This window comes from Temnothorax nylanderi, unplaced genomic scaffold (genome assembly GCF_030848795.1).
Source record: "Temnothorax nylanderi isolate EJ_2023f unplaced genomic scaffold, tnyl_v1.0 TNYL_tig0040_pilon, whole genome shotgun sequence".
Classification (NCBI taxonomy): Eukaryota; Metazoa; Arthropoda; class Insecta; order Hymenoptera; family Formicidae; genus Temnothorax; species Temnothorax nylanderi.
In genome coordinates this window covers 322,798-350,373 of record NW_027249102.1, presented here as the reverse complement: position 1 = coordinate 350,373, position 27,576 = coordinate 322,798, and the positions used below count along the sequence as shown (strand labels likewise).

Genomic DNA, 27,576 nt, shown 5'->3' with positions numbered 1-27,576 from the left:
TTAATAATCTGCGATTTTATTCGTAAAATTAAGATATTGACAACCACATATTCTACCGAAAAATTAAATGAAAATTTGACAGTTAATTTAGCTAATCTAATAAAATTGATCGAGATTATCTTCATTATTTTATTGAAATAGAAAATAATGAGTTTTATGTATACGATCGTAAATTCAATTAACAGAACTGACAATTATGCTGTTGCACCTATATTTATATATGTAAGTAGTCTCTAACGCGTTATTTAAAATGAAAGAGTTTTAATTTTGTCAGATAATTGTAGATTCAATTTATTCGTCGGCAATTTATGGAATTGTCATTCTCGTTTTTCCACATAGCAACTATAACGTAACTACTACAAAGTAACTATAACATAACTAACGCTGAACAGACAGGATATATGCATGCGGTCTCTCAGAATGCGGATATAAATGAATTTCTTTTTGGAGGCATCACAAAGACATCTTTATTGTCATTATTTATCGGTCACTCGGTATAGTAGGCTCAGTACTAGCAACCAATAGTCCTATCGATATGCACGTAGGACACAAGACACAATACAAGGCGGGTACATTGTGCCACTCGCTTAAGCGCTAATACTGACGCGAGGGTGGATGCGGGGCACCAGCGGAGCGGGTGGCGGAGTCGATACAACTACGAGGAGGGAGGGAGGGAAGCGAAACAGGGAGGGGAAACATGCTAGAGCTGATACAGCTCTCGGCTGCTTGCAGAGGATCGCAATACCGCGACATTGTTCCCGTTTGTCGTGGCTCCGCCGAACGTGTCGCGGATACGAGCCGCAGTGGAAAAGAGAGGGAGGCGAGAGTGGCGAAAAGGGGTACGAAAGAGGAACTATCGCTGCCCCGAGTTTTCCGGAGCAAGTAACAAGATGAGCGTAACAAGCGCACGCCCGCCGTTTGTTGGGAGTTGGTTTGTTTGATTTCGAGATTTTTGCGCGACGCGTTTCTTTAAACGGGCGAAAGTGGAAAGAGAGGATGATGCGTGCATATATGCCGCACGGGTCGGTGTGCACCGTTCTTGAGTGCGACGATAGGTGGGATTGTCTAGTTGGGTTGTTGGAAAACTGCGCTTTCCGATGTAACGGAAATCGATAAGATACACGAAGCAATGTATGATAGTCTGTATATGTTATATGATTCCCAAAAGAATATTATAAAGTTTTTATATATGCGTAATCTTCTGAATTTGCAGACAATGTCACGTAATTTATAATTAGGTAAATAATTAACTAGATATATATAATTCCAAAAACATGTAATTTAAAATATAACACTGAAAGAATCTTGTTTTCGTTTGTTCGGAAGCCAGGAAACACATAAAACTTTATACATATATTTGCTACTTCGATTTTAGTCCTTTGTTTAGACATCACCTACGAGTTAATCGACTTCATCTGGGTGTGTTGAATCTTATTTAAGTTGGATGGAAAACTGGGATCACTCACGGATCAAAGAAGAACATTTGACGTCTCCGTTTAGAGCACTTTCGCATTCGCAAATTCCCCCTAAGTGGACGTAATGGATAGAAAGGGCTCCATCGAAGCTCGCTACCGCAAATCCGAGATGCCGGCGAATCCCTGACAGTCACGTCAATTTTTATTCTCGACTTTCATATCCCCTGTACTTAGGCTCGAGCGTGTTCGGCAAAAGGAACTGACGAAAGTTGACACAAAACGTCGGATGTTCTCCGCGCAATAGCTATAAGATCGTGTTGTCACCTTTAATACGCACAATCGATTTCCACGCATATTTCGAGAACTCAACTACTTGAGATATTTAATTTCAACGTCCGACTACTAAGTATATCATATAATTTTAGCGATAACCGTTGAAGTTATAAACGAGTCACAAATCATTTTCGAAAAAGGATGACGAATTCCGGTAAATTTATCTTATAAGGCGGAACTTTTTGTCGGATATAATTTTCAGAAACTTTAGCACCAATTTGAATACATAAGCGGACAAGTGAGAATATCTATATCAAGCGAGCAAATCTATATATATAACTTAATTACAAAGCATTGCATAAAACCATTATAAATTTTACCTTTGCTGCAGCTAAGCAATGAAATGAAAACTTTGTAATGCAATTAAGATGACAAATTCAAATTCAAAATTGATTTTGAAATAATATAGAATATTGTTACACTTTTCTCTTCTATTTTTCAATGTTAATGATCACTTTTGCGAAAACATAATTACATTTATTGTCCTTCCACTTTGAACGATTTATCCAAGATGACCATCAACCGTGAATTATATGCTGCACATTTGAATCGACGCATTATGGTTGAGATATGTTATCGGTGAAACAAGGTTAATCAAATTCATGCGGATTATCTTTGATGTCTTCTATTTCAAAAGAAACATAGTAGCGCCGACATGAATAATTTGCGGTCCAATATCGGCTCGACCCCTTCTTTCGCGAAAAGACCGGCAAAGGGTTTAAAGGAACCCACTGGGAAAAGCGCCAGGATGGAAGGACAGGGTGCATCCATAGTTTTGCATGGTAGGAACGATGCATCATGTAGTCAGCGCAGTCCGCGTTTGATCTTTGAGAAAATTTTACATTAAATTCATGCTTTGGGGAATTCAGATTGTAATATACGTAGAAATTTGTGATTTAAACCGCCTTAGACAAAATTTTCCGTTGGGAAATCTATATGTAGCATTTTGATCGAACACTACATGCTGTGTGTAATTCCAAATAATCAAAATTATATCAAGATAATTTACATGTTTAATATTTCATGGATAATACGGCATGTGTCATATATAACAAATTATTATATACTTTAAGTTAAAATTTTTAATTTTAGAACTTGTATTAAGGAATATATTTTGCATTAAGATAGAATGTTCGTAATCTCAAATGTATTATTTAATTCTATTTTATCTGCGTAACGAACTTAACATGAACAGACTAAATTTTATTTTATTTTCCGATGATCCTGATGATGATCAAAAAAACAATCAAGTGCTCTCTCTGCGCATTCTTTTCATTCCGTTCTTAGATATCGATTCAGCTGGTAGCTATTATCTAGGCGAACCTGAGGCTTCCAACCTCTACTGTCTACCGTTTTCATTGTCACCGCTGAGCCGTAACATGGATCCCGTCTTACCAACCGCTATATTCCCCGGGCCTCTACTCTTGAATGATGCTGTATATCTCCGCACCGAGATCCCGCCTGCCCAACGTCGAGACGTCTCACCCTGTGGAGACTAAATGGAGCGCGACCGACCGCAGAGCGAGGGTGAAATACGCTGCATAATTAAATATATCAGCGTGAACCCTTCAACCGAGACTGAATACGCTGCGTTTATTTCCTTTCGCGAACTACGGAGTTATAATTGGAGAGAATGCATGGAATCGCGATGGAAAATTGAACAATATTAACAACTGTCGAAAAATATAATCAACTCATTATTTTTATTATAGTAAAGATAATTAGAATATAAGAACTGAGATCTAATTTGAAGACTGAAAACTGAAATCTAGCGACAGTTTAAAACATTTTTTTAATTTTTTTTTAAGACGTCTTTTAGACAAGATTGAGGTTTAAGCAATTAAAAAAATGATTGTTTAAAAAATGTTTGATATTTTAAACTGTTGAGAAATCAAACCTTTTGTTATTCAGAAAACTATTTGCTTTGAGAAATGTATATTTATAAAAAAAACTATGCTTGTGGTGTTAGATACGACTATAAACATAAGTAAATACCTGCTCGAACAATGGTTATAGCTATTGTATAATAGGAACCTATTGTTTTCTTCTCTACGGATTTACTCGCGCAATGTATCTATGTCTTTATCTTTCAAGTAGGAGTATATCAATATCATGGAAATAGAATAAAATGTTTTTGTGATTTATTTTATATAGATTATATAGATGAATGAATAACTACTATTATTCAAATTCCCAAAATAACTATTATTCAAATAACCACAGCACTCCGCTATAAAAATTATTTAAATAAATAGGATTTCGAATTTTACAGTTAAAGCTTATAGACGTTAAAATTGTTGCGCCAATTGAGTTAGAAGATGGATCGATTAACCGAAAGGATCTTGCATTTATCTTACACAATATGGGAAAGATCGATCTTCGTCGACGTATCGGGAACATTGGCACGACGTATTCGCGGATCGGATGGTATGTCGGAGAATCGTACGTGCAGATAGATCATGTGCGCACGTGATCCAGGGATCGTATGGCTCTCGTATTCTGGATTCGCCGGCCGTGCCGCAAGATGAAACGGATTATTGCTTCGCCACGTTTATGTACCCACCTCGATATATCTGTCCACCGGCCCCTAGATAGCGACATATTAATGCCAAAGGGCTCTGCGACGGACCCGGATATGTACCGTAGGTACTTGAGACTATATATGCACGCGCACGTATATACACGCGCGCAGCTCTCGAGCACCGTATATATATATAGCCAATTACTCGGCGCATCTTCTCATCATCGAAGACGAGCCTCCTTACGCCTCGCATGATATGTCTGCGAAATTGGATCGAGTGATCTCAAACTGATCCTGCGAGGTTACTAGGTCATCGGAAATGTGGTCTTGTCGAGAGATCATTTACGTGTATATTTTGAATAATTCAGAGTCCTCCGTGAATTTCTGATTTGAGAAATTATATAACATGCAATAATTTCATCTTTTGAATATTCGATTGGAATATTATTGTTATTATGCGTTTATTATTATTTTGTGAAATTGTAAATAATACGAGGTTTTTTAATTATGGAAGTTCTGCTTTTTAGAAAATCGAATGTAAAATGATGCATTTTTTCAAAATGTATGATTCCTTAAAATTATTTTGACAATTTTACGCTTATGAAAGATGTAATGCACTACGATAAAACAACGGTAAAAGTAATAAGTTTAAAAAAAAACTCATTTTTCACGTACGCACTCGAGAACATATATTGTACTTGAATCCATCCGCGAGAGATTTATTATGCAAGAGACTTTGCGCCTGCAAGTTCCACTTTTCTTAGGCTCTTTATCGCCGTTATTGATTTTCGATTATCGGCCACCTAATGCATCGGACGTTTTTGGGTTAAAGACCACCAGCATCTCCCGTGTGCTCATCGCTTTCCGCGACTCCCGATAAGACTTTGCGATCATGCCATTAGATAGAAGAAGAACCGTCACACTTTGGTGCAGTTGCATCCGACTGCGCCGAGAACGAATTCACGCCTCGAGAAACTTGCGCTTGAAAAATAGTGAAGTGACTTCAAAGTTAGTTATCAGACTTGTGACTGTAAAGTGAAAACGGCAGTCGCCGCAGAGATAAAAATTTCAAAGGAAAACGATACACAAATAAAATAACTATATTTCTAAACAAGTAATAAAAGTAAGAAATACAATTTTATACAATAGGTATTTATATAATAAGAACTATAAGGTGAATGTACCAATGCCGGGACACTTAAGACCTATGTCTGTACATCTTTATTATTTTATATAGTTTTTGAATAAGTACAACGTGAATTAAAATCAAAGATAAAAATATAATGCAAGAAAAATATTTTTATCTTTGAGTCTTTGATTTTAATTCGCATTATAAACTTATTTAAGGACTAAAATGATAAAAATGTAGATTATAGGTACGTGTCCAGGCATTGATACATTTATCTTAAATAATGTTTTTAGATTTGCGATGCAAGAACAATTAAATTCTCGGCTGTGTGATGGATGCGGAAAATTCTCATTATACCGCTATGTGTTGTTGCCTTGAAAAAAGCACAATGTCATCCCGAGATTTTAATCCGCGAACATCCGTCGGCCTGAAGAAATTCCTGCCGACTGAATTGCGGGCGTGTCTAATTAGCGCGGATGATTTCCAATGTCGCGGTCCGCGCCGTCGTTATTTCGGGAGTGGGGACTTTACAAGAGGCGCGCGTTAAAAAGCGCGGGGTAGGCGGCAGTCGGGCGACGATAAATTGCCGTAAAGATTTCGCTGTCGTCGTTAGAGCCGCCAATTAAGCGGGTGGGATAATCGGCATCCACTTCGCGATAATTTACAGAACGACGGGCGGCTAATTTGACGCGCGCGGCTGGAGGCGTGCAAAGAATCGACTCTCGTTCACGGATTCACATAAAAAATTTTACGTCAAAATTTGCTCAAAGAGAAAATACGAAACAGAATGCAAGATCTACATTGTCGTTCGTAGAAAGAAGTTGCCAAAATTGTGTAAATGTTACATTGTTTAATAATTGTCTGCTTCAACTTAGAGCTACTTCACAAAAACACAATCTTCTTCTTCATAATTTTAGATATATAAATCAGGATTAAAAACCGCGATAAAAAGTAACAAGAGGCAAACGTTTTTGAAATTTTTGCTTTAAAAAAATATAAATTTAGCTTTAAAAAATCGTAATTTGAAATTCTACGTAAAATGTGAGCAATCTAAGTAAGTAATGACGACATAAATATTATAATCAGTATTGGTCCAGATACGAATCTTGAAAATAAAATTGACATCAATCATTTCCGCATGGCCCAAAGCAACACGCAAGGCAAGCATTTAAATAATCCTAATTTAAATAAAACGTGGTCGCAGACGCCCACGTTCCTCGAGGACTCGCAGCATCACGATATGTTTTACCAATCGTATTCTCATTGCTTTCTTCCACTCTCTCTTCTTTTCTCGAAGCCTCACCGTCTGCCATCGGTCTTCAATCACGCCCGGATCTTTCGTCTCGATAGCGCGAGCGTAAGTGCAAGACGTGTCAGTGACTCTCAACCTGACACCCGCTGCTTCAGAAGCCACGTCCCCGAAGAAGATCGATCGCATTCAGGGAGGACACTGACCTGATTTACGATGTTCCGCATCGTCGACCAGAAAAGTTCGCGACGCTCAACCTTCTTCTTTTAATTAAAAGGACTATATAGGCTATAAAAATATGTTGCGTTTTTCCTAAATTGTAATTTTCCTAGCTATAAACTTTTAACCTATATAGCTATAATAGCCGTTCCAGTCATAAATTCTTTTATTACAAATATTTCCGGATCATAAAATTTTCGATTATCAGTTTCTCGATTGTATCTTTAACAATCACACATTCTTCCAAGTTTTCGAATAATAAATTCATTAGTATAACAATGTGTTAATATAATGTTAATATATTCTCTTCATATTAAAAATGTTATCTCTATTTTAAAATTACAAATTTTTTGCTCTTAGATATGCCATCTGTAGGATAAATTTTTTAATCAGAGCAGGAACTTTTTCGTCACTCTCTTAATTATCCAAATGACACATATGATAATTCCTATAACACGAGTTCGCAGAGACACGATTAGAATATCGCGAAAATCGCTCGTATTCCGCAACTATATCTACAAGGCAATCAATTTTCGTCATTGACGAAAGGAAGGAAGCGAAGTCCACGGATACGAGAGAAAAGGCGGAAAAAATGGAGACTCGGCGGGTGTAACTTAATGTAGTCGAAGAAATAAACGGGCCAGCGGTATATATCAAAACGCGGACAGCCTCGTTGCGTATAAATGATATAAATAAAATCAACGTGGGAATACCGGGGCTATTTATCATCCGGCTAAAATACCTTGTGCCTCCGTCCTCTCACGTCCCCATTAATAACGACGGGAAAAGCCATTTTCTTGAACGTAGCCTTACTTCCAACGCATTATACTTATTTCGTAAGAAAACACGCATTTAAGAAAGGATTGCAATGTTTAACTTAATTAAAAATGCAATGTATAGCAATTTCTTTATGACTTACCATATAATTAGTGGTTTACAGAAATTGTTGATACATCCTAATTATAATATACATTAATACATACTGGATTATAGCCGTGTAATGTGTGTTATAATATGATCATAGCTTTGAAGAGTTTAATACAATACTTATAGAAAATTATATGGAGGATAATCTAAAGTATACGTAGTATGAGACCCACATTTCCGGAAAGAAGAATTGTGAAAGTCACGTTAGGAAAAGAGGTTGGAAAGAATTGAGAACGACAATGCCAGAGAAAATCATAATTTAGAAACTTATAATACGATGAAGTCGTAATCTAGAAAGTTTATGATTTAGAGAATTTTAAACTGGAAAATATGCCGCGCTTAGCAATGTTAGAAAATTGGCAGAGTTTAGAATCTGTAAAAGAAGAGACCCGAACAAGGAGTGAGGAGCTTATCATTTCGATAAGAGTAGGTCCGATTTAATATTTTATCATGCACGCGCATATCTGTGGGGTACTGATGTCACGATGTTCACGAGATGCATTCTCGGTTGCATGCACATGCAGGCGGGTCGCATATGTGCGTAAAGTTAACGGGAGAGCCCCCCGGGAAAGCCGCGAGATGACATCTGGCCAAATATTTAGGTGTCGAGATAAGATGTGTTTGTGCTGCATTGCCTCACTCAATGCTCTCAACTAACATGCGTTGTTTCCTTTTTTTCAGGTAAGCAGTCTGGGATCCCCCTTATGCTCCTAAAATTGGAGGCACCGCTGCAACATGGTAAGATAAATTTACGGTGCCAATTATCTAAACACTGCTACTACTAAACATCCAATCGGCCAGTTGCACAATATGCAGCGTAATTTTTTGCAGTTTGTGTTTATTTAATGCAGTGTAATTTAATTCCCTATTTATCATTGAACATCCTGATTAATTTATTAATAATTGCATGTTACATCCCTGATGCAAAAAAATTAGAGAAAAAATATATGTATGCTAAAGAATGTTATAATAATATTCGAGTATTTGCAATACAGCAAGAATGATGGCAGCATAAATAGATTAATTAAACATGACACGAACCATTAATCAAACCTACTCGGTTGACGAAATTAATAAATCAACGCGAAATTAAAAATCCGTCACGGCGCGAGACAAAAAAAATAGTCGCGTAGCGTTTTATAAGGAAATCGATGTAATGCGACGGGATGAATTACGAATTATGGAACGCATTGCTCATCCGGGAGGACATCAATCCGGGATAATCGACGAGTCGCGAGATTTCTTTTTGTCGCGCGAGATGAAGCATGGCGTCGGTTTGTCCTCGTCGTGCGTCGGAATTTCGTTCGCTCGCCATTTGATATCCGGCCCCATGATTTATACTTTTAGTTTCGGATCGTCGAAGTTCGTCTTTCGCGAAAAAAAAGTATAGAAAAGCCCATGATGTATCGCTCAATACAAGTTGAAATAATGCCGGTTGACAAACGGAATTTTCGGTCCAAACTATGTAAACTAGGCTGTGAAGCGTAAACATTAATGCAGATGCAATAAGCACGCCTCTGTCGCGGTTATTGGAACTTCACAAAGCGCGCATTATTTCATGAAACTCAAATCGCATCATTTTACGATATTATGCGTATACACTAGTATATGCAGTATTCCACCAATTTTATTAAATTAGATTCTAATGATTTTCTTAGTTTTGTCTTGCATTAAGTGCTTATAAAGAATTCCATAAAAATGTATATATTTTAAATTTAAATATTTAGTAAATTAAAATCGATAAAAACTAAATAAGAATTTGGAATTTCTGTAAATTAAGGTATATATATTTTTATTTTGCTACAAATTGTACATATCTGTAATATTATGGCAGATTATTTCAGACTTTGTGATTGATTAATTTAAATATATCTGATACGAGATGTCGAACCATTGTTGCAAATTCGATGCAACATTTAAGAAATTGTGTTCCACAAATGACGGTAGTTTTCCCGCGATCGACCGATCGTAGACTTCAATCGAGAGCGATTCTATTCGATCAATATACTGGAACGATGAGATCGGGACATATATACGGGATTGCCGTGAGTTATCGCGTAATATTGCAGAGTTTTCGACGGCGGGAAAGAGGATAATCATAACTTCTGTGCGCGGCGTGCCCGATAATTCGACGGTTATCAAGGATCGTCTACCGCCGTTCGTCGTCTACATATTTATTACGAATATTCGCAAAGTTCTTCCTTATTGCATCGTACGAACGCAGTATGGAAATGCGCGCGGCCGATCGTACCTACTGCTATCAACGTTTATGCGGCTTAATGCACGTATCAAATTCATCACTCGCCTGCATCAATCTCATGGAAGATACATCTTCCGATCGTGTGGAAATTTTCGCACAGAGAAACTTAAGGAAGGAAATCATTCATTGAATTTCAAATTTTTGAAAAGCACAAAATTATAAGTATTATAAATTTTTAACATCGAGACACAATTTACGCAGTTTACTATTGATTTGCTCTCATAACTGTTACATGATCACGTTTAATTAAATTGTTTTGACCGATAGAGACCGGGAGAGATAAGAGGGAGAGAGAGGAGGAAAGAGAGAAAAAGAGATACTTGCAATAAATTAATTAACACAAATCAATTCTACTAAATTAATTGAAATTAAATATGAATATGAAAATAAATCAATTTAGTGATTTTTACATTTATATAAACGAATTAATAGATATATGAATAAAATTAAAAAAAATGTATGTGATAGTTGATGAAAAAGTTTATTAAGAATTAATGTGAAATATAAGAAATATATTTATAATAAATAGGGAATTGTTGAAGTCAGATTATTCAAAAATCAAAGAAAATATCAACGAATGTTTAAGTTTTAAGTTAATATTATTGACGCTTATAATTAGCTCTGCAAAGAGATGTTTCCTTTTAGGCACGCATATTTATATGACTAGCCGTATCAACTTATTCTTTGTTAAAAGCAAATATATGGTTTTGGAAATAACACTTAATTAATTTCACTAACAATCGGTCGCGGACCGGCATTATGCAGCGGCGTTTCCCACGCCATTATCGAGCATTACAGTAGTTATCGCTGTTAACGCAGAAGCCGATGTTGTTCGTAGAGAACGTGCTCGAGAACGCGCGCCGTCGCAATGTATTAGCAATAAACTATATACCGAATGCAATAATAACGGATAATAATGATCGCCGTCGAGCGACTGTATATAACGAGCACAACGATATAATCGCTGGTGCAACAATGTTCCATCGCCGCAACTAATTATAACGCTTTATCACAGCACGATTCGCGCGATGCTTCGTAACAAGAAGAATTCACTAGGAAGTAGAGCTCAATTGTTGGCTTTCGCTTTTAATGATACTGTGAAAACGAAACGAATCGAGAAGAATCCGACAGGAAAGTGTTTATTAAAACGTAAAGATTAAATGATTGATATCCCTTATATAGAACATTGCTCGAAGTAAATTATTCGGGCTAAATGCAACCGTTGGCGTTGTAGCCACTAGAAGATAAGAGAACACTTTTAGAAAATAAACTTTGACATAACTAAAGTTAGTAGAATATTGTGAATTTGCGAATGTTATGTTAAGAATTAATTAGATATTAACTAGATATTAGATATTAGTCAGAATTGAATATTTTAATACTACTTCGTCGTATTATTATTATTTATAATACTAAAATAAACTAATGAGGAGTTTTTACTTAAAGCACATATGAAGTAATTTAATGATACAAATTTTAAAGTTTGTTAGAATTATTGCACATTTAATGAATCGACAGATTGAATCTCCCAGAAAAAACTCATCACTTTTTTATGAGCGAATTAACTCATTATCGAACTCGAGATCTCTGAAAAATCTTATTTAACATTTCATTTTATTAGGTACTAGTAATACTGTATGAATATATTTTTGTGCCACACTGTGTCTTTATTGTCACTGAGAGTTTTTAAAGCGTTAAAGCGTCTCGTCTTTAACGCTGCAGGCTTAAAGTGTTAAGGAGCAGAACAGTATTGAATGAAAGAATGGCAACGAGGGAGCTTTTCTGGCGGGCGAAGTAATTATTCACGTGGGTAGGGACACGAGGAAGAAAAGCTGCTTCAAGACGCACGAAGAAATTGCGGAAACAAACGTAGCGTTAGGGAATAAAGCATGGTAGTGGAGTGTGAGTTGAAGGTTGGGTGGATGGTAGTGAAGAGGCGGATGAGGAGGGAAGAAGAAATGGCGGGACAGCACGAAAGGAAAGTTCTCGGAAGGATATGCGGGAAGGAACGCTCTGAAACAAAGGGGCAAGGTGAGGGCTGAGAGATTCAGGGGGTTGTAGGATGGAACGAGCGATGTAGAAGAGGGAAGATGGTGGTTGCTGAAGACAGTAAAGAGAGGGAAGGTGGATCTCGTGGGACTCGTACCCGCGAAAGAGCCGCGGCCACTCAGAGAGACCTTCGGTCTTCTCTTTACACTGTTAAACATTCGATCGCGATGCATGAATGGGAATATACTCACGTTAGAAGCGTGGATGTCTCTCAGACATTGTTCATTATCTCTCTTTGAATTTAAAAACCTCTGCTAGTAAACAGATGAGAACGATCAAACTAAAATCAGTGATTATAAAAGTTCAAGTTTTATTTCTCAGTTTTCACATAAGTCATTATTTTGGTATTACGGGCTAAAACTGCAGATTGATTGTGAAATATTTTAAAATTTATTATTAAGTTAGAGGCATCTCACACTAAATATTTCTATTTCGAGTTCTCTGTCACTTTGCAAAACAGAGTGAGTGGCACATGTCAATATTCTGTGCAATAAATCAACCATATAAGAAAATTTAGACGAATAAATATAGCATTATCTTTAATATTAAAATTATTAGATGAATAGAATAGAGACCCAATATAAAAATAATAAATTTTTGTAATGTAAAAATAATAACTTTATAATTACGTTTAATCTGATGATGGTAAAACTAATTTCAGAAGTGCAAAAATAAACAGCTTAAATTCGTTATTAAAATGAATTATTTGCGATGCAAACGTGCATCAAGCTAAATTCGTGAAAATATTCGTAACCGAATCATTTTTAGCAACGCGATGTATAATACATCTGACTAAGCTCAAGTTAATATCCACAAAAATAATTTTGGTACGAACGTCCACTTATGTTATACATTATAAATCCTTTTAATTCTGTGAATATAACTCTCGATAAAATATATTTTTAAAACTGTATGTATATTATATATTATCATTATATAATATATACATGAGTTTTATATGAATATGACTGATTGTGAGTTATAATTGCTATGAATAAAAAAGAAGGTAGAGGAAAGTCCCCTATTATGAGACAGGATCCTAATATGAGATATGTTAAGCTAAAAGGCCCTATATAGGCCCCATCTGTTGATCCCACCATGAAAAAACTCCGCCATCTCATATTAGGATCCTATCTCATAATAGGGGACTTTCCTCTATATATATAAATTTTGCATTTAATTTCGAAATATGTAATTTATAAGTATGAGAGTTTTGCAAAAAATAATAATTGATAACTTTTGTAAATACAAATTGAGGAAAATATTTTGTTTTTCAAGAATTTAGCACCATCTTTTTATTTCAAGCATTTAAATGTTTTTTAAGGAAAAATATATTTCGGTGTCGAAGGTTAACGTCGCATGAAAGAAACTTATTTGCAGCATCCTAGAAACAGTTTTTCATCGGAAATGAAGTTCACGCAACACGCGTACGCGTATACGAGGAAACGCGCGACGAATTTCAAATATTTGCTCACGCACGTGCAATGTGAAAGGCTGCGTGAAAATTTTGTATGATTTATTTCGTCTCGAGCAAAGCGACACGCGTTTTATTCGTTCCAACGTTGATTCTCTTATAAGCGCATAAAAGTACGATATTAATGATTTAAAAATATTTATCCGCCGGTAATAGTAAGATTTAATAGAATTTATTTAAATAACTGATCTATAAAATTTATAATTTTGCGCAGGATAATGAGAGCTCTTGTTTGTATTAAAATTTTACTTCCATATCATAAAAGGATTGCAGCAATTGAAAATTGTACGTTTACAATCACCGATTAATCAAAATTACGTTTGATCCTTAAAATATCCCAGTATAAATGTCATGCACATATGAAACGTATAAATACAATTGTGAAATGTATCGAAAAATTAATAGAAATAAATTTAGGATTATTCATGCATATTTCGGGATATACGAATTGAAAATTTCGAAATATCGCCGGAATAAAGTTGCGCAATTTTCCGACATTGTAAATACACATCGATAAACGCAAAATAAATTATTAGATTAATGTCTCCAAATATTATATACCGACATTAACGCGCGCGCATGGACGCCAATTACGCGGGCCGTCGCGTCGCCCAACAATTTCGATAAATTGCGGGAATCCGCTAATCGCCTGATATACGAGATCGTATTTCACAGCGTGAGAAATTTTTCAATAAACGGAATGCATGCTCGCATGGAGAATAATCCGCGAGGTGCTTTTCCAGACGCACATTGCACGAAATGCGGCGCGACGCGACGCGGGCGCTCGTTAGGCGCTCTTTTATTCGGACAACAGGACGAACAAGTTGCACGCCCGGCGAACTAACTCGCGGCGGGCTAAAACCGAGCGACACGTACACGCGTAAAGGCGATTTTAATTATTTACCTCGTATAATTTCATCGGTCATCAAATATGAGCGCCGTCACAACATGCCAAGAGATTTTAAAGATAAAGATGTATTATCATCATGCGTTACACGAGCTTTCGCTTCGCCGTATCATATTAAGAGAGCCGATAAATCTGTTCAATGTGTCTCAGTGTAATATGTAAGAAAGGAATAAAGCGATTGAAAAATTTAATAAAATCGGATAGATACGGTGATTGCGAGAGAATTGATATAATACAAATAACTGAATTACGTAAACGCGATGCAATTTAATATTTACTTCAGTACGAACCCGGGCAAAGAGAAGAAAAAAAATAGATTGTTACCGCTACGTTAAATGCGCGGCTAAAATTAAGTGGCTCTCCGCGAGAGTAAGAAGAAGAGAGGGGTCCCGAGCGAAAGAAGAGGAAAAAAGTCTTTAAGGAGGTGGGCTGAAAGGTAGTAAAGGTTCATCTTTGTTAGCGGCTTTCTTGAAAACCGAGTGGATCATAAGAGCGAGCTTTAAAGCATGCTCGCTTCTTAAATACGGCGAGGGACGCGCCTTGGGGATTGTTGCGATCGCCCCCCCCCCCCCCCGCCTCCTGCAAACCTTCCTTTCCATCCTATTCGCCACGCTGCTGGAGAGCGCGGACAGTCGGCTAACTCGAGACTATAAAACTTGGTAGACGTTGTTAATGTTACATTTGCATAAATGACGGCAGTCGCGGGTTAACGCGATTTCCGCGTGAACGATGGAACGCTGGAAAATTGGCCGTCTCGAACGTTCCGCTCGACGCGACGCTAAAATCCCATGCCATTGGCTCGCATTCGCTCATTCGAGACGGTTAAATGACAAACAAATCATTTACTTTGTTCTAGAACATCGGTCTTTTTCACCGGGCAAAACGAAAAAGCCAGTGAATGTCTTAGGAAAGCAATATTTCGCTATATAGCGTTTTATATCGCCATAAAATTTCGTTCGGCGAGTTCGCGGCAAAGTAGTTATAGCAGCCGGCGTACGCCGGTCCACGTAACAACCGCGATAACTTAGGATCGGAAGACCCTCGAATTCCCCGCGAATTAGTACCGAGGCGGAAAAGTTCGTTATTATCAGCCATTTACGAGGAGAAACTTTGCGGAATTTCGTGAGACGCGAGAGTTCGGCGATAACCGTCGCTCCGGTCTTACGTCGGCGAAGGATAGATCAAAGTTGTCTTCCAGTCGTGACATCGACGTGATCGCATAGCAAAACGAAGGATCGCGCTCGCTATACCTACTTTTTTTTTTCCTAGAATTCATATTGACAGCGCCGGCAAATCTCCGTGGAGAAAACTCGGAAAATACAGCGATTTCCTCAGTCTTCTCTCTTTTTCTCCCCCTCGCTCCCCTCGGTATCTCCCCTTTTTCCGCGAGCAACTCCCGCACTGCCCATCAAAACTCACCATACCGAGAGTTAAATAAAATTTATCTCGCACGACGCAGCCTCTCCACGGAATTCTACCGCATTCCGGTGGATGCTGGAGGTGCATCCGGGTTTGCTGCGACGTCGATGACGCGAGAAGAGCGGGACAGGAGAGCGACGGTGGGACGCAGTAACGGATGTAGACCGGGAGAAAACTGGTGCATGCTTGTGCTGTCGATTATCTGTTTTTGTGTATGGCTTGAACGAGGTAATTGAATCTATTGAACAAGTGGGACAACGTAATGATTTTTTAATAAGAAAATTAGTGGTTATAAAAGCGTTGAGAAGAAATGAAAAAATTATTTTTCTTATTGAAAAATTATTACGTTGCCTCATTTTCCCAAATATCTCAATTACCTCATTTGATTCCATTTCAGTTTGATCGAACGGACGCAAGGTACGCGACTAAAATAAGAGAATAGGGATATATATTGGAGGTTATTGACTTTGGAGAATTTAATTTATGAAAATTTATGATTTAATACTTAATGAATAAGTTATGAAATTATTTAAAGAGCGAAAATTAAATACTTTTAATAAGTGAGTCAAGAGTACAAAAAAAACCGGTAATTCTATTTCTCAATTTGCTCAAATGAAGCTAAATACTTAATTCGACATTAAAAATGATCTTTAAAAATATCTACATATATATTTTGCACACTGCATTATTAAAAAGTAATAATGATAACTGATAAGTTAATATACGAAGATAACGCTCGATGCGCATGACTATATTTACGATATGAACTAAATGAGAAAAAAGATACAAAGAAAAAGAGATGCTTCCAAAGTGCGCTTCGGTTTTATTCTGTTCCGGCTGTCCGGCACTGACAACAACAAGAGGCGAATGCTTTGCCATCCGCTTGAAATGTCGCAATGTGCGTTCAAATTACAACTCGACCACCTTTTCTTTCATTCCGCGCTTTTATTCCCGTCGCGTCGAATACCGCTTGCAACTAGCTTGACCCAATTAACGATGCAGTCCGTTGCACCCGCCCGTTGTTCGGATTCTCGCGACTGCTTTCCGTCCCGACATAATCAGTGATACGATTTGTAATTCGCAAGAAAACAATGAGGAGAACAATTCAAACGCTCCGAAGTAGAAACGTTCAAGTGGATCTCGTTGAAATTTAAGAGAGCATGAAGCTTTGACAACTTCTCATTATTTTTAGTCAACTATTAAGTTTATAAGCTTTAATTAAAGCGTAAGATCAGCTTATAAATGCAGATCGTTTTTCTGAAAGACTTTGCTGTTATTGCAGAATATTGTAGGCTTTTTGTGCTATTTCTAGATACGCAAATTCTTTAACAAATTTCAGAGAAGAACTCTCTTTCTTTCCCTCTCAACGTTTTAAATATTTACATTTAGTACGCCGTAGTCTGTTTAATCTCTTCAATTGTAAATCGTATATCATTTAAAAGTTTTTTATATCTCGACTTGGGATAATTACCATTTTATTTTAGCCTTCAATATCTCCGAGTGAAGGAGATACTTACATAATGTGCATATCACGGAGAAGGACCCCGGACGGACAGCCGGCATTCTTGGATACCAAGTGGCGCCTAGTCATCCAGCTGAACGAGTTATTATCTCGAGTCGAATAACAGGCAGTCCCTCTGGGACTCGGGTCATTTAACGCGTGTCTTCGTGGCGAGCTGGCTGCATACTGCATAGTACGCTATCTTCATATACCATGTACATCATCGTCTGAATATATTACTAATTTCACCTTTTTACCAATCAAAATTGATACGATAACTGAAATGCGCGATGATAAGCTTTCTTATAATCTGCAAAACATGACAATAACTTAAAGACATATTTTCGAAAACTTGCTAGTCAACTGGCTTGAATACAGTTCACTGTCGGTCACTTAATTGCTGCTTATCTAAAATGGCGAGGGAAGCAAAAAAAAGGCGATCTTCCATCGTTGGGAGCGGAACCGAAAATGAACGTCTACGAAAGTTCCCAAATATTTTCCCAAGCGCGCCGTCGAGCCTCGGGCGCGGAAATATGTGCAGGTGGCAGGTGACCGCCGGTGTTTCAGACAGGTTCGTGTTTCTGATCCTTCTCCATGCCGCGGCAAATCGAAGCGGCTGGTTTTGACTCGTTTATCCCTTCCTCGAAGCTCGAGTGACTTCGGAATATTTTTTGCAACAAGCTTTGTGTGTTATCGTTCTCTATTTTAACCTCTCTCAATTTTATATGAATTGAAACATTATATACACAGTGAGGTAAAATATCTATTATACTCGTAAGAATGATAAAATCGTGCCGGAGCAAACGACCTTAAGTGGTCAATTTTTCATCTTTTTCCAGGATCGAGTTATTTTATATACATATATCATTCGCGTAATATATCGACGTATTCTCACCGCTTTTATCCGCGCAAACCAAGGACCTATACCTCCGGTGAAGGTGGAGGTCTATATTGCAGTTAATCTATGTTCCGATTGTATCTGTTCATTGGGTTACGAAGTACCCGGGCATGGGCCTCCGGACATTAACTGCCGTTGTTACTGCCTGCAACGATCGCAGATACCGGCAGTTTCACCGTATTCTCCCCTCCCCTACCTCCCCCCCCGTGTCTCGTATGTTTGCATAGGAGCAGTCTGCGGAGTAGTCCTGATCGATAGAATGGAATGGAGAGGAAGATCGCGGCGTACGTACGGAAGAGAAAAGGGTCGATAGCGCTGGTATTAAACTTCGTGAAACCTCGTGAACCGTCAAAAAATTTCCGTTCGCTGAAGGCGCAAATTAGCGCCTTTAAATAGAGCGTTATATTCGATGAGTTAAAAGTGACGCGAGTTATAACGAATTTTACGTCATATATAACATTTAACAGCAATTAACATTCTTTTCGATGCTCTTCGAACATATATATAAATTGAAATTTTAATCTACAATTGCGAAATACAAGTATTTAGAAACGAATATAGATACAAATATCAGATAGTCAAATGAAACAAATATTTGAAGTAATCAGATTTTTAAGATAAAGATGAGAATTTATTTCAAATTGGTCAAAGACAAAACAAATCAATATTGCGGTATTTTATATTATTAAGAGATAGTTGGTAGTCTCTCTCTCTCTCTCTCTCTCTCTCTCTCTCTCTCTCTCTCTCAAGAGCGACACGCACAAATTTCACATGCAGTCGAATTCACGGACGCGACTCAAGTCGTAATTCCCGGGACACCTAGGATTCCCCTTAAACTTGAATGCGTCAAGTTGCAGGGCGAGACGTGGGATTAATTACTGTATAGCCAGACGGAATGCCTTGGTAGCAACACGAGCGCGAGAACAGTTGCACAGGAAGGATCCTGCGGCAGTAGTTCACCAACTTTGGTGTCTACGCCCCGAAATACACAATGTTGGCCGTTACTTCGCACGAATCTGAATCTGATTAATAATCCGACGAACGGGTTATTGTCTCATTGCCATTCGGATCGCATCTGAATTTATTCAAACTACATTACGCTACTTTTTAAAAGCTGATATGATTGTAATGATATACTGTAAATGCTTATCTCGCAGACGATTAATTATTTCGTGACAATTTTTGTCAGAAAATTTAAAAAATATATTTACTACAGAGACGTTAATATTAGCTTTTGTATTCTAATACCGTTTTGTATTTACAGTTGTGTCGACTACAGATTAAATTCCATGAGATACTGTAGAAGTTTATAGAAATCTTGTTATGTAATCTATAAAATTATGCATGCACACACATTCGAATATCGATAAATTAAATATTAAAACATGGTACTTAGATGCGGATATAAATTAAACTTAGATGCGGATATAAATTAATGCTATTAATTTAATAGTGAGCTGTAATCGTTCGTACAATATTGCTCAAGAAATTTTTACACAAAAGTTTTATGACATCGTAAAGATTCCAAACAATTTGAAATTAATTTAGAAATTTCTTTAACCTTTTTCATATTACCTTTTATTATGTCAAGTGGCAATTTTATCGTTATCCACAAAGAAATGTATTATTACAATGCGAAACATAGTAACTAAGGTATGGAGATAAAGTAGAGATATTTCTTTGCATATCGCTGCATTCAATAAAATTTTTTACAAGGAGAAATTCTCCTGAACGGAGTGTATTAAAAGTAATATTGAAGAAATCTACAGAGACTAAAAAAACGGAAGTATACTTGGCACGAGCAAAATGGAAGAGGAAAGGTCATTGAGTTTTTTTTTAATTTATTTTAAAAATTTCGAAAAGCATATCGTTGAACTTTTGCACATATTCATTTTCAATATTATTAATTAAATCTATCATCGCGCAATATCTTCTTGACATTTTTCTTCTCATGAAGAGCATAATGAGTTATCTGTCTCTCTCTCTCTCTCTTTCGCTTTTTCTCTCTCATGGCTGGTCAGGTGGCCGTCTTATCTCTTGGAAAGGTTCTTCGGCTTTAATTGCGCTAGTCAATTCCCCGACCACAACGGAGCCGCCGTTGGCCCTTTGCCTATCTTCCATCATCTTCCTCTAATCCCTACGGTCACCTAGACTGTAGACTCACTGCATCGTCGCCGATGTCATACTCGGGGAATTCGAGGACCGAACGAGTCTCCCGTGAGAGTGACGCGGTGAATAGTGAACATCTTTGTCGGGATTAAAGGGCGACGCATCAATTGGCTTGGGCAATCTGGGTATATTTCATAACTTAACCCTTCCTGTCCCTATGGTTCCCCGATTGGAATTGCATCTATCATATCTGTATATTAACTCTTACGTCCACTTTAAGAGAAATTGATACGAATTAAAGGCAAATCGAAGGAAATGTTTTCTTCCATTATTGGATTGTATAAATTTAGTTAAACGTAATATAAAATATCGTACATTGTACGATTTGTCACATTTGAAAGGCAAATTAAAATGATGAATAAATTAAACGTTGAAAAGTGGTGAACTTAAATAAGAATTATGCGAATATAAATTAATGCTGTATTATTAGTTTAAACTTTGCTGAAATAATTTTTGCATAGAAATTTTATGATATCTAAAGATTAATTTAAACTGATTTAGAAATTTCATCAACCTTTCTTCATGTTACCTTGTATATTATGTCAAGTGACAATTTTATCGTATTATCCACAAAAATCTATTACAACGCGAAACGTAGTAGCTAAAGGTAAGGGAGATCAGGTAGAGATATTTTTTTTTATAAATCGCTGCATTAGAAGAGGGCTTTGGGCGCCGTGAAATCCAATATCATTGGTAACCAACTGAAACGCCGATCCTCGTTAGGGGATATCGAACGGATCGCCGCCACGCGGTTCGTTTGTTTTATTTTAATCGGGAAATACGCAGGGAGTGCGTATGCTTTTCCGTCGATCGCGCGGCTAGCCGTAACGATTTTTCGATACGGCTTTTTCGTGGCGTTCAAAATATTTGCTAATGAAGGGTATTGTGCCTAGGTGTGTCGAAGCAACACAAGGCGAACTCTCGCCCAACTGCCGGCTTTAATTCCCGGGTTATGTGGCTTTGAAATCAACACGACCGGGCCCAGGCAGGAAGGGCTTTGTATCACCGTTACACAAATTTACATACAAAATTGTTAAAACTAACTTTTTGCACATTTTTATTATATCATGCTTGTAATTACTGATTTTTTCGTTTCACTATATTACGCTTGTAATTAGCAGTCGTACTCGGTTGAAATTTATTCGACTTGTATCCTAAAGACGGAATATCGAGGTGAAATTATAATGAAGATTATTTCACCAACATTTATATAAGGAAATAATCGTATATATTATTATCTAGATTTACGAATGCCACTCCGAAATAATATGCTGGTGTATAACTAGACATTTAAGTTGGTCGAGGCTCTTTTCATTTAATGCACTTTTATTTAGGTTTATATATGCAATGCGGTAGTAACACCCGGCGCGCGAATTTCACAGCCGCGAGGACGAGAACGTGAAGTCGCTTTTGCCGTACGGAAACCGCAGCGAGATGGGCGAAAAAAGCCGCGCGCATAATTCAGCAGGTCGCTCCTCTCGTCGGAATCGTCCTCAGCAGGACTCGCAGACAGCTTTTTCTGCAGCGGCGAGGCTGGCGAGGTGTACATCGGTACGCCAGCGCTTAGTCCGCGCGCTAATTAAATCACAAAAGAGAGAGAGAGAGAGAGAGTCACCTCGCCTTGGCGCGTCCGTGATTCCGGCAGAATAAAAGCAAAACGGGCGAAAGGGATGCATTGAGAAAACAGGAAAAGAAATAGAGAGAGAGAGAGAGGGTGAGAGAAGGGAGTCTCGTCCATTCCTCTCGGCACGGTCGCATAAATTATTTGCGAGGCGGCACGGCGATCGGCCACGACCAAATCTCGATATGAATCGCAGTAATCGCGCTAATGGAACTCGATTCGCCGACGAGACTGCGAGAGAGAGAGAGCCTTCGGCCCACGCACTGAAAAATTGAAAAGTCAACACGAATTACGCGATCGTATCTCTTCAGAATTTAGTATAGGTGTTTCCGGCGATGTAACTTCGCAATCAACACACGTGGTAACTTTGTTGTCGATACGAGCGCGGTCAGCTTTATTCTGGCGAAATTAAATCAACATGCGGCAATCAAGGTGCGCGTTAGCGATTTCATGTTCATGTAGATTTTGTCGAGTCGATCCAGTACATAATAATATAGTTCCGATGCCGTGTGTGTTAACTGGGCTGACATTAATGACGTTGCATATATTTTGAAAGGAGTTTGATATACCTCTGAATCTTTTTATACGTAGCTTATATAATAATCTTCTGCCTTAAAAACTACATTTGCAGCACAAAAAGAATATATTAAAATATATTATTATTATTACTGTAATAATAATATATCTTGTCACTTGTGAAAACTTGTGATATTAAATAATTATTGTGTTTTATAAAAATCATTGTATTATACTGTAACATTAAACAAACACTGTATTTTTCTAAGTTTAATAATTATACAGATTTAAATACAATGAAATATCATACCCTCACTGTAAATCTATAAAGTGTGTTATTTCTACACGCATAAACGTCTAAAAATAACACATTTGACTGAAGCACGTTTTACATGTTTTGTTGCGTGTTAAATTAACACGTTTAATCATATTAAATTAAAAGTTAATATACGTTCAACCGTGTTGAATGACGTGATTTAAAACGGTAAAAAATGTGTAAGAAGAAGTTCAGTTAAAATAACACACTTGGATTTGCAGTGCTGTGTCGAAGCATTACGTCACAATATTAATTCCGACTTCGATTCGCTGTTATCGCGGCTTCAAATTTCTTGTATCTCTTAATCCCACGCAATTCTCCGAACATGCCTCCATCGCTCTGCATATGGGCTCGAATTATTCACCGACCGCGCCGGAGCATCGCGCTCATTTCGATGACGAAGCGGTCAACGCGTTTCGAGCATCGATTCGCGGCTCTGCTTAATCGTGCTCGTGAATTTATAAATTATTTCAGCGCGTAATGCGCGACACGGCACACCGCATGAAAAACGCATCGATCGAGTGTTTCGTCAATATTGGGGCGGTACGTGTTAATTCTAACGACTATAAAGTGATTTGAGAATACCACACCGTATACGTTCGCGCGTACTTCCGGTAAATTCGAAAACTCTCAGCGCTGCGAATTGTAGTAATCTATAATAATCTGTTCCCAAACACAATAACATACGTCTGCATCCCTAATTTAGTTTATATCGGCATTCTTTCTCAGAAAGAATATAATTTCCTCGATCGAAGAGTTTGCGAACTTTGTGCTTGTCTAACTGAGTCTAACACATTCACAGAAAATTGCAATCAAATACAAATTTGTCATAGTCTAATGTAATATCGTTTGAAAAGTGTATATGATTATACAATAAGAATTTACAGAAATATTTTATCATTAAAAAAAAGACGATATAAATATTTCTTTAATTAATTTCAGATAAATTTTTACTTTAATCCAATTTAAAATAATTTCAGAAGCAAAACTATATCTAGTAACAATCTCTCATTAAAAATTTATAATGAAGAGAATATTATTTTTGAGTTTGCCAAAGAAAAAAAAGTGTGACTGAAAGAAAAACAGATCAGCCCCAGATCTTATTTTATAAAATTAAACGCCGTTTTTCTCTTTAACTGTGTTGTTAAATATCACTAACAAAGTATATTTAGTAACGCTACGGCAACACTAACACAAACGCATTTAAACCTATCACATCAAGACTATAGAGATTATATGGGAACACGTGTCGGCGATTATTCTCGCACTATTATCTAAGCGTCTAATGTGCCGCCGAAAATTCCATATTTGGGTCACCAATCAAGACTAAAGCGAGGGGGGGCCGCCCGCCCCATCCATCTGCATACGTGGGTACATCTGTAATGGCAGACCGTACACGCCTTCGCATAATGCCAGCGATGCATTATGCATGCTTCGCACCCTTTTGACGATTCGGAAAATCACGGTGGGTAGGTCTGTGGCCCCGTGCGCCGCGCCGTCTGTTTCTCCTCGCACGAGCGAGTACGTCTATAAAAGCGAGCGCGCGAGTCTTCTCATCTCGCGCGAGAGCGAGTCAACTCGAGCGCGAAAGCGCTCCGATCGACTCGATTGAGTCGTCGACTACTCGCTCGGAGAGGATCATATTTTTATCGCCACGCTGCGCTTTGTTCCGCCGAGCGCATCGCCAAGTGCATCATCGATCGTCCTCTCTACGCTCCGATGATTCGATTTCTGTTATCGCAATCGTGCTGGAAATTAATCGGAAGCAATGAGAATTGCGCGCTGCCGTTAATTACGATATGAAATGTGTTCTTGAGAAATCGGTTAAATTCTGTTATTTAAGAACGGGGAATATACGTGTTAATTCTACGGGGGTGTCTCGAAGCTACCGCGCTTTTCTTTAACTACGAAATATAATTTTTTTTGTTAGGGAAAATTTGATGAGATGCTTAATTATGAAGTTGCCTAACGTTGAAAATTACAACGTCAAAAGAGTAATTGAATAAGGAAACTTTGTTTCCCAGTTAGTTTAAGCTGCACTTTATCTTAAACAAAATTTAATTAAAATTTTAATTATTAAATCTTCTAATGCTAAAAATTAAAAATAGATTTTTTTGCATTTTAACAAGATACACTTTATAGTACGTAGAAGATTTAAAATTTATAACAAAATTCATATGTTTAAAAGGACATTTATTAATGACATCTGTTCGCTTTGTTAATAAGAAAACGACTTGTTTTTCACGATATCAGTTTATAATGATATAATGCAAAATTTTTTAATAATAAATTAAAAAATAGTGGAAAAATACATTTAATACATTAAAAAAAATACATTAAATTTGGAGAAAAGAGACAATGCAAAGCTGATAACATGCAAAGCGTATACATGCGAAAATGTTCAAATCAAAAATATATAAACGAATTCCAATGGTATATTCACTGGAATTACAAATAGATCGTTCTATTAAAAGAATATTTTTGTGTTACGCCCGCACAATGGTTGAATAGGCTCGGCATTGCACGCGCTTGCTGCAGTTGCATCGTCGTGCTGCATCGAGTTAACAGAAGCGGCGCGAACAATGGGGGTTATTTTTAAAAACGCGGCCCTGTCGATCGGCGAAAAAAAATATTCTTTCAAATTAACGCGATGCCGACCGAAAGTTGTTTTTCAATGCGGACTGTCAATTCCGATTGATCCGCGAGCGGATAAACGCCGCGTGGCGTTGCAATAATCAGTGACGATATAATGCAATCCTATCGGAATCGATGAAAAATTGGCAGTGCAAGCCATTAAAACGCAATATACTGATAACAGTATCGTTTCTGCTCTGTTTTCGATCTAAAACACCACGCGATGTCAATATTTTGCGCTCAATAATCTAGAGTACAGGTAATGCATATTTAAAGAAAATTGCATTTGAAAAAATGCATTTTGATTTCAGTTACTTGTGATTCGAAAGTGATTATGAAATTAAAATCGATCACCGGCGATACATAATTATGGAAGTTTGTCAAAAGCAGAGTTTACATTCTCCTTATTTGCAAACAAAATGTACTTTTCTATATTAAAAATATAAATCGATTCTTTTGTATTGACAGGTAGTAGAACGTCACTTCAGCGTGTCAGACACTTTATATAAATAAAACATTCGTTCGTCATTACGAGGTTTTGTAAACTTTGTGCAACTTTCTCGCGACGATAATGTCGTCTTGCGTAAGCCGCGTGGAATGCGTGTAGGTGCTGCACGCACGCACGCATGTACGCGCGCACGCACGCATGCATGCACTCAAGAAAGTGCTCGTAGAAGTCGCGACGGGCGTGTATATAAGGTGAGATCCTATATAATGGCGGTGTACATCCGCCGCGACATCGTTGCAACGATATACCGGTACCCGTCCAGGGAACGGTGATTAATCAAGATTAATATAAGTGTTAACTACGTAGGAATGCAGAAAATAATAATGCCCACGATTAACTGTCCTTATGCAAGTAATAGACGAGAAAAATTAATCAGTGTTTTTATATTAACATATCCCTTTTTTTAGAAATGGATAATTTATCTTCGAGTTCTTTTATCATTACTCTTTTTAATGTTAAGTATTTCTCAAAGAAGAAAAAAAGAAAGAGAACCTTGAAATTGTAATAATTCATTTTGAATTATAAATATATTTATTATTTTATATTCTAAAATATACGAAAGTATGTAATAAGGTTTTATTCATATATGTACATATATATCAAGAGATTCTCTTGATTTGATTTATACTTTCCTGGTGAATACTCTTCTCTCTTTTTTTATCTTGTGATGTTTCGATTTAGTAATATTCTTATATAATATGCAATACATAATAGAAGACATAATAGAGTCCACAAATCTAGGCCCAGACTTGTGCCGAATATGGGAGCTATATTGTTGCGCACTTTATACACGTACAACCGGAGGCAACCGACACGGAAGGCCTTGTCCGCCAGGACTACCTAACTCCGTTCTACCCACGCACGAGACGGCCAAGGCTCCGGGAAAAAGGAATAGCCCGAAAAAAAATCGTGCCAAGGTTTCTCTGCACCTTAAAGATTCACGCTTAACTTTCCTGACAATTTTTGCGAAATAAATCCCTTTTAACCATAATGTAAAAACGTACATAAAAGAACAATCGTGTATGTTTATATCAAATATTGACGCGTAATGGATGCGGACATTTCGTTTCACAATGCGTGGAAATTGCGGGAAACTATTTTACGTAATTCTCGCGCTCTGTACGGAATATGCATAATTAGCCATGTCGGCCGTCATGTTAAAGACAGCGGAAACAGTCGCGATTGTGCAGACGCGAAACGAAAGCCGGCGCGGCAGCCGCGGCGGTAGCGAAAAACAGACACCCGCGACTTCTTATTTAGCGTGCGTCGCCTCTCGCGAGTGCATTCGTTATTTCGCGCGCGGTGCTATTTGCATTTATTCCTACATGCAAATAGACGCCGGCTGGACAGGATAAACATGCTGAAGAAACAAACGTGAGGAGGCGAGATGGCCGGAATACGTGACGCCGCCGTACCTCTAGTAAGCTCTGAAAAATTCCCAGCCAGCGCGCACCGGAAAGTTCTTCCGCGCGGAAATTAATATTAGCAGAAAATAAAGCAAAGACCACACA

General features: G+C 37.6%; 1 protein-coding gene across 9 annotated transcripts in view; it reads left to right on the top strand.

Annotated features, from left to right (window-relative positions):
• Positions 1 to 27,576, top strand: part of LOC139771477 (latrophilin Cirl) — a 447,191-nt gene that overhangs the window by 329,929 nt on the left and 89,686 nt on the right. For 6 of the 9 annotated variants that reach the window (XM_071704284.1, XM_071704285.1, XM_071704286.1 and 3 more), the window contains one exon: positions 8,475 to 8,531. The exons of the other annotated variants lie outside the window; for them this stretch is intronic. In XM_071704284.1, coding sequence (XP_071560385.1) covers positions 8,475 to 8,531 — 57 coding nt within the window. The remainder of the gene's footprint in view (positions 1 to 8,474; positions 8,532 to 27,576) is intronic. 9 annotated transcript variants of the gene reach the window in all.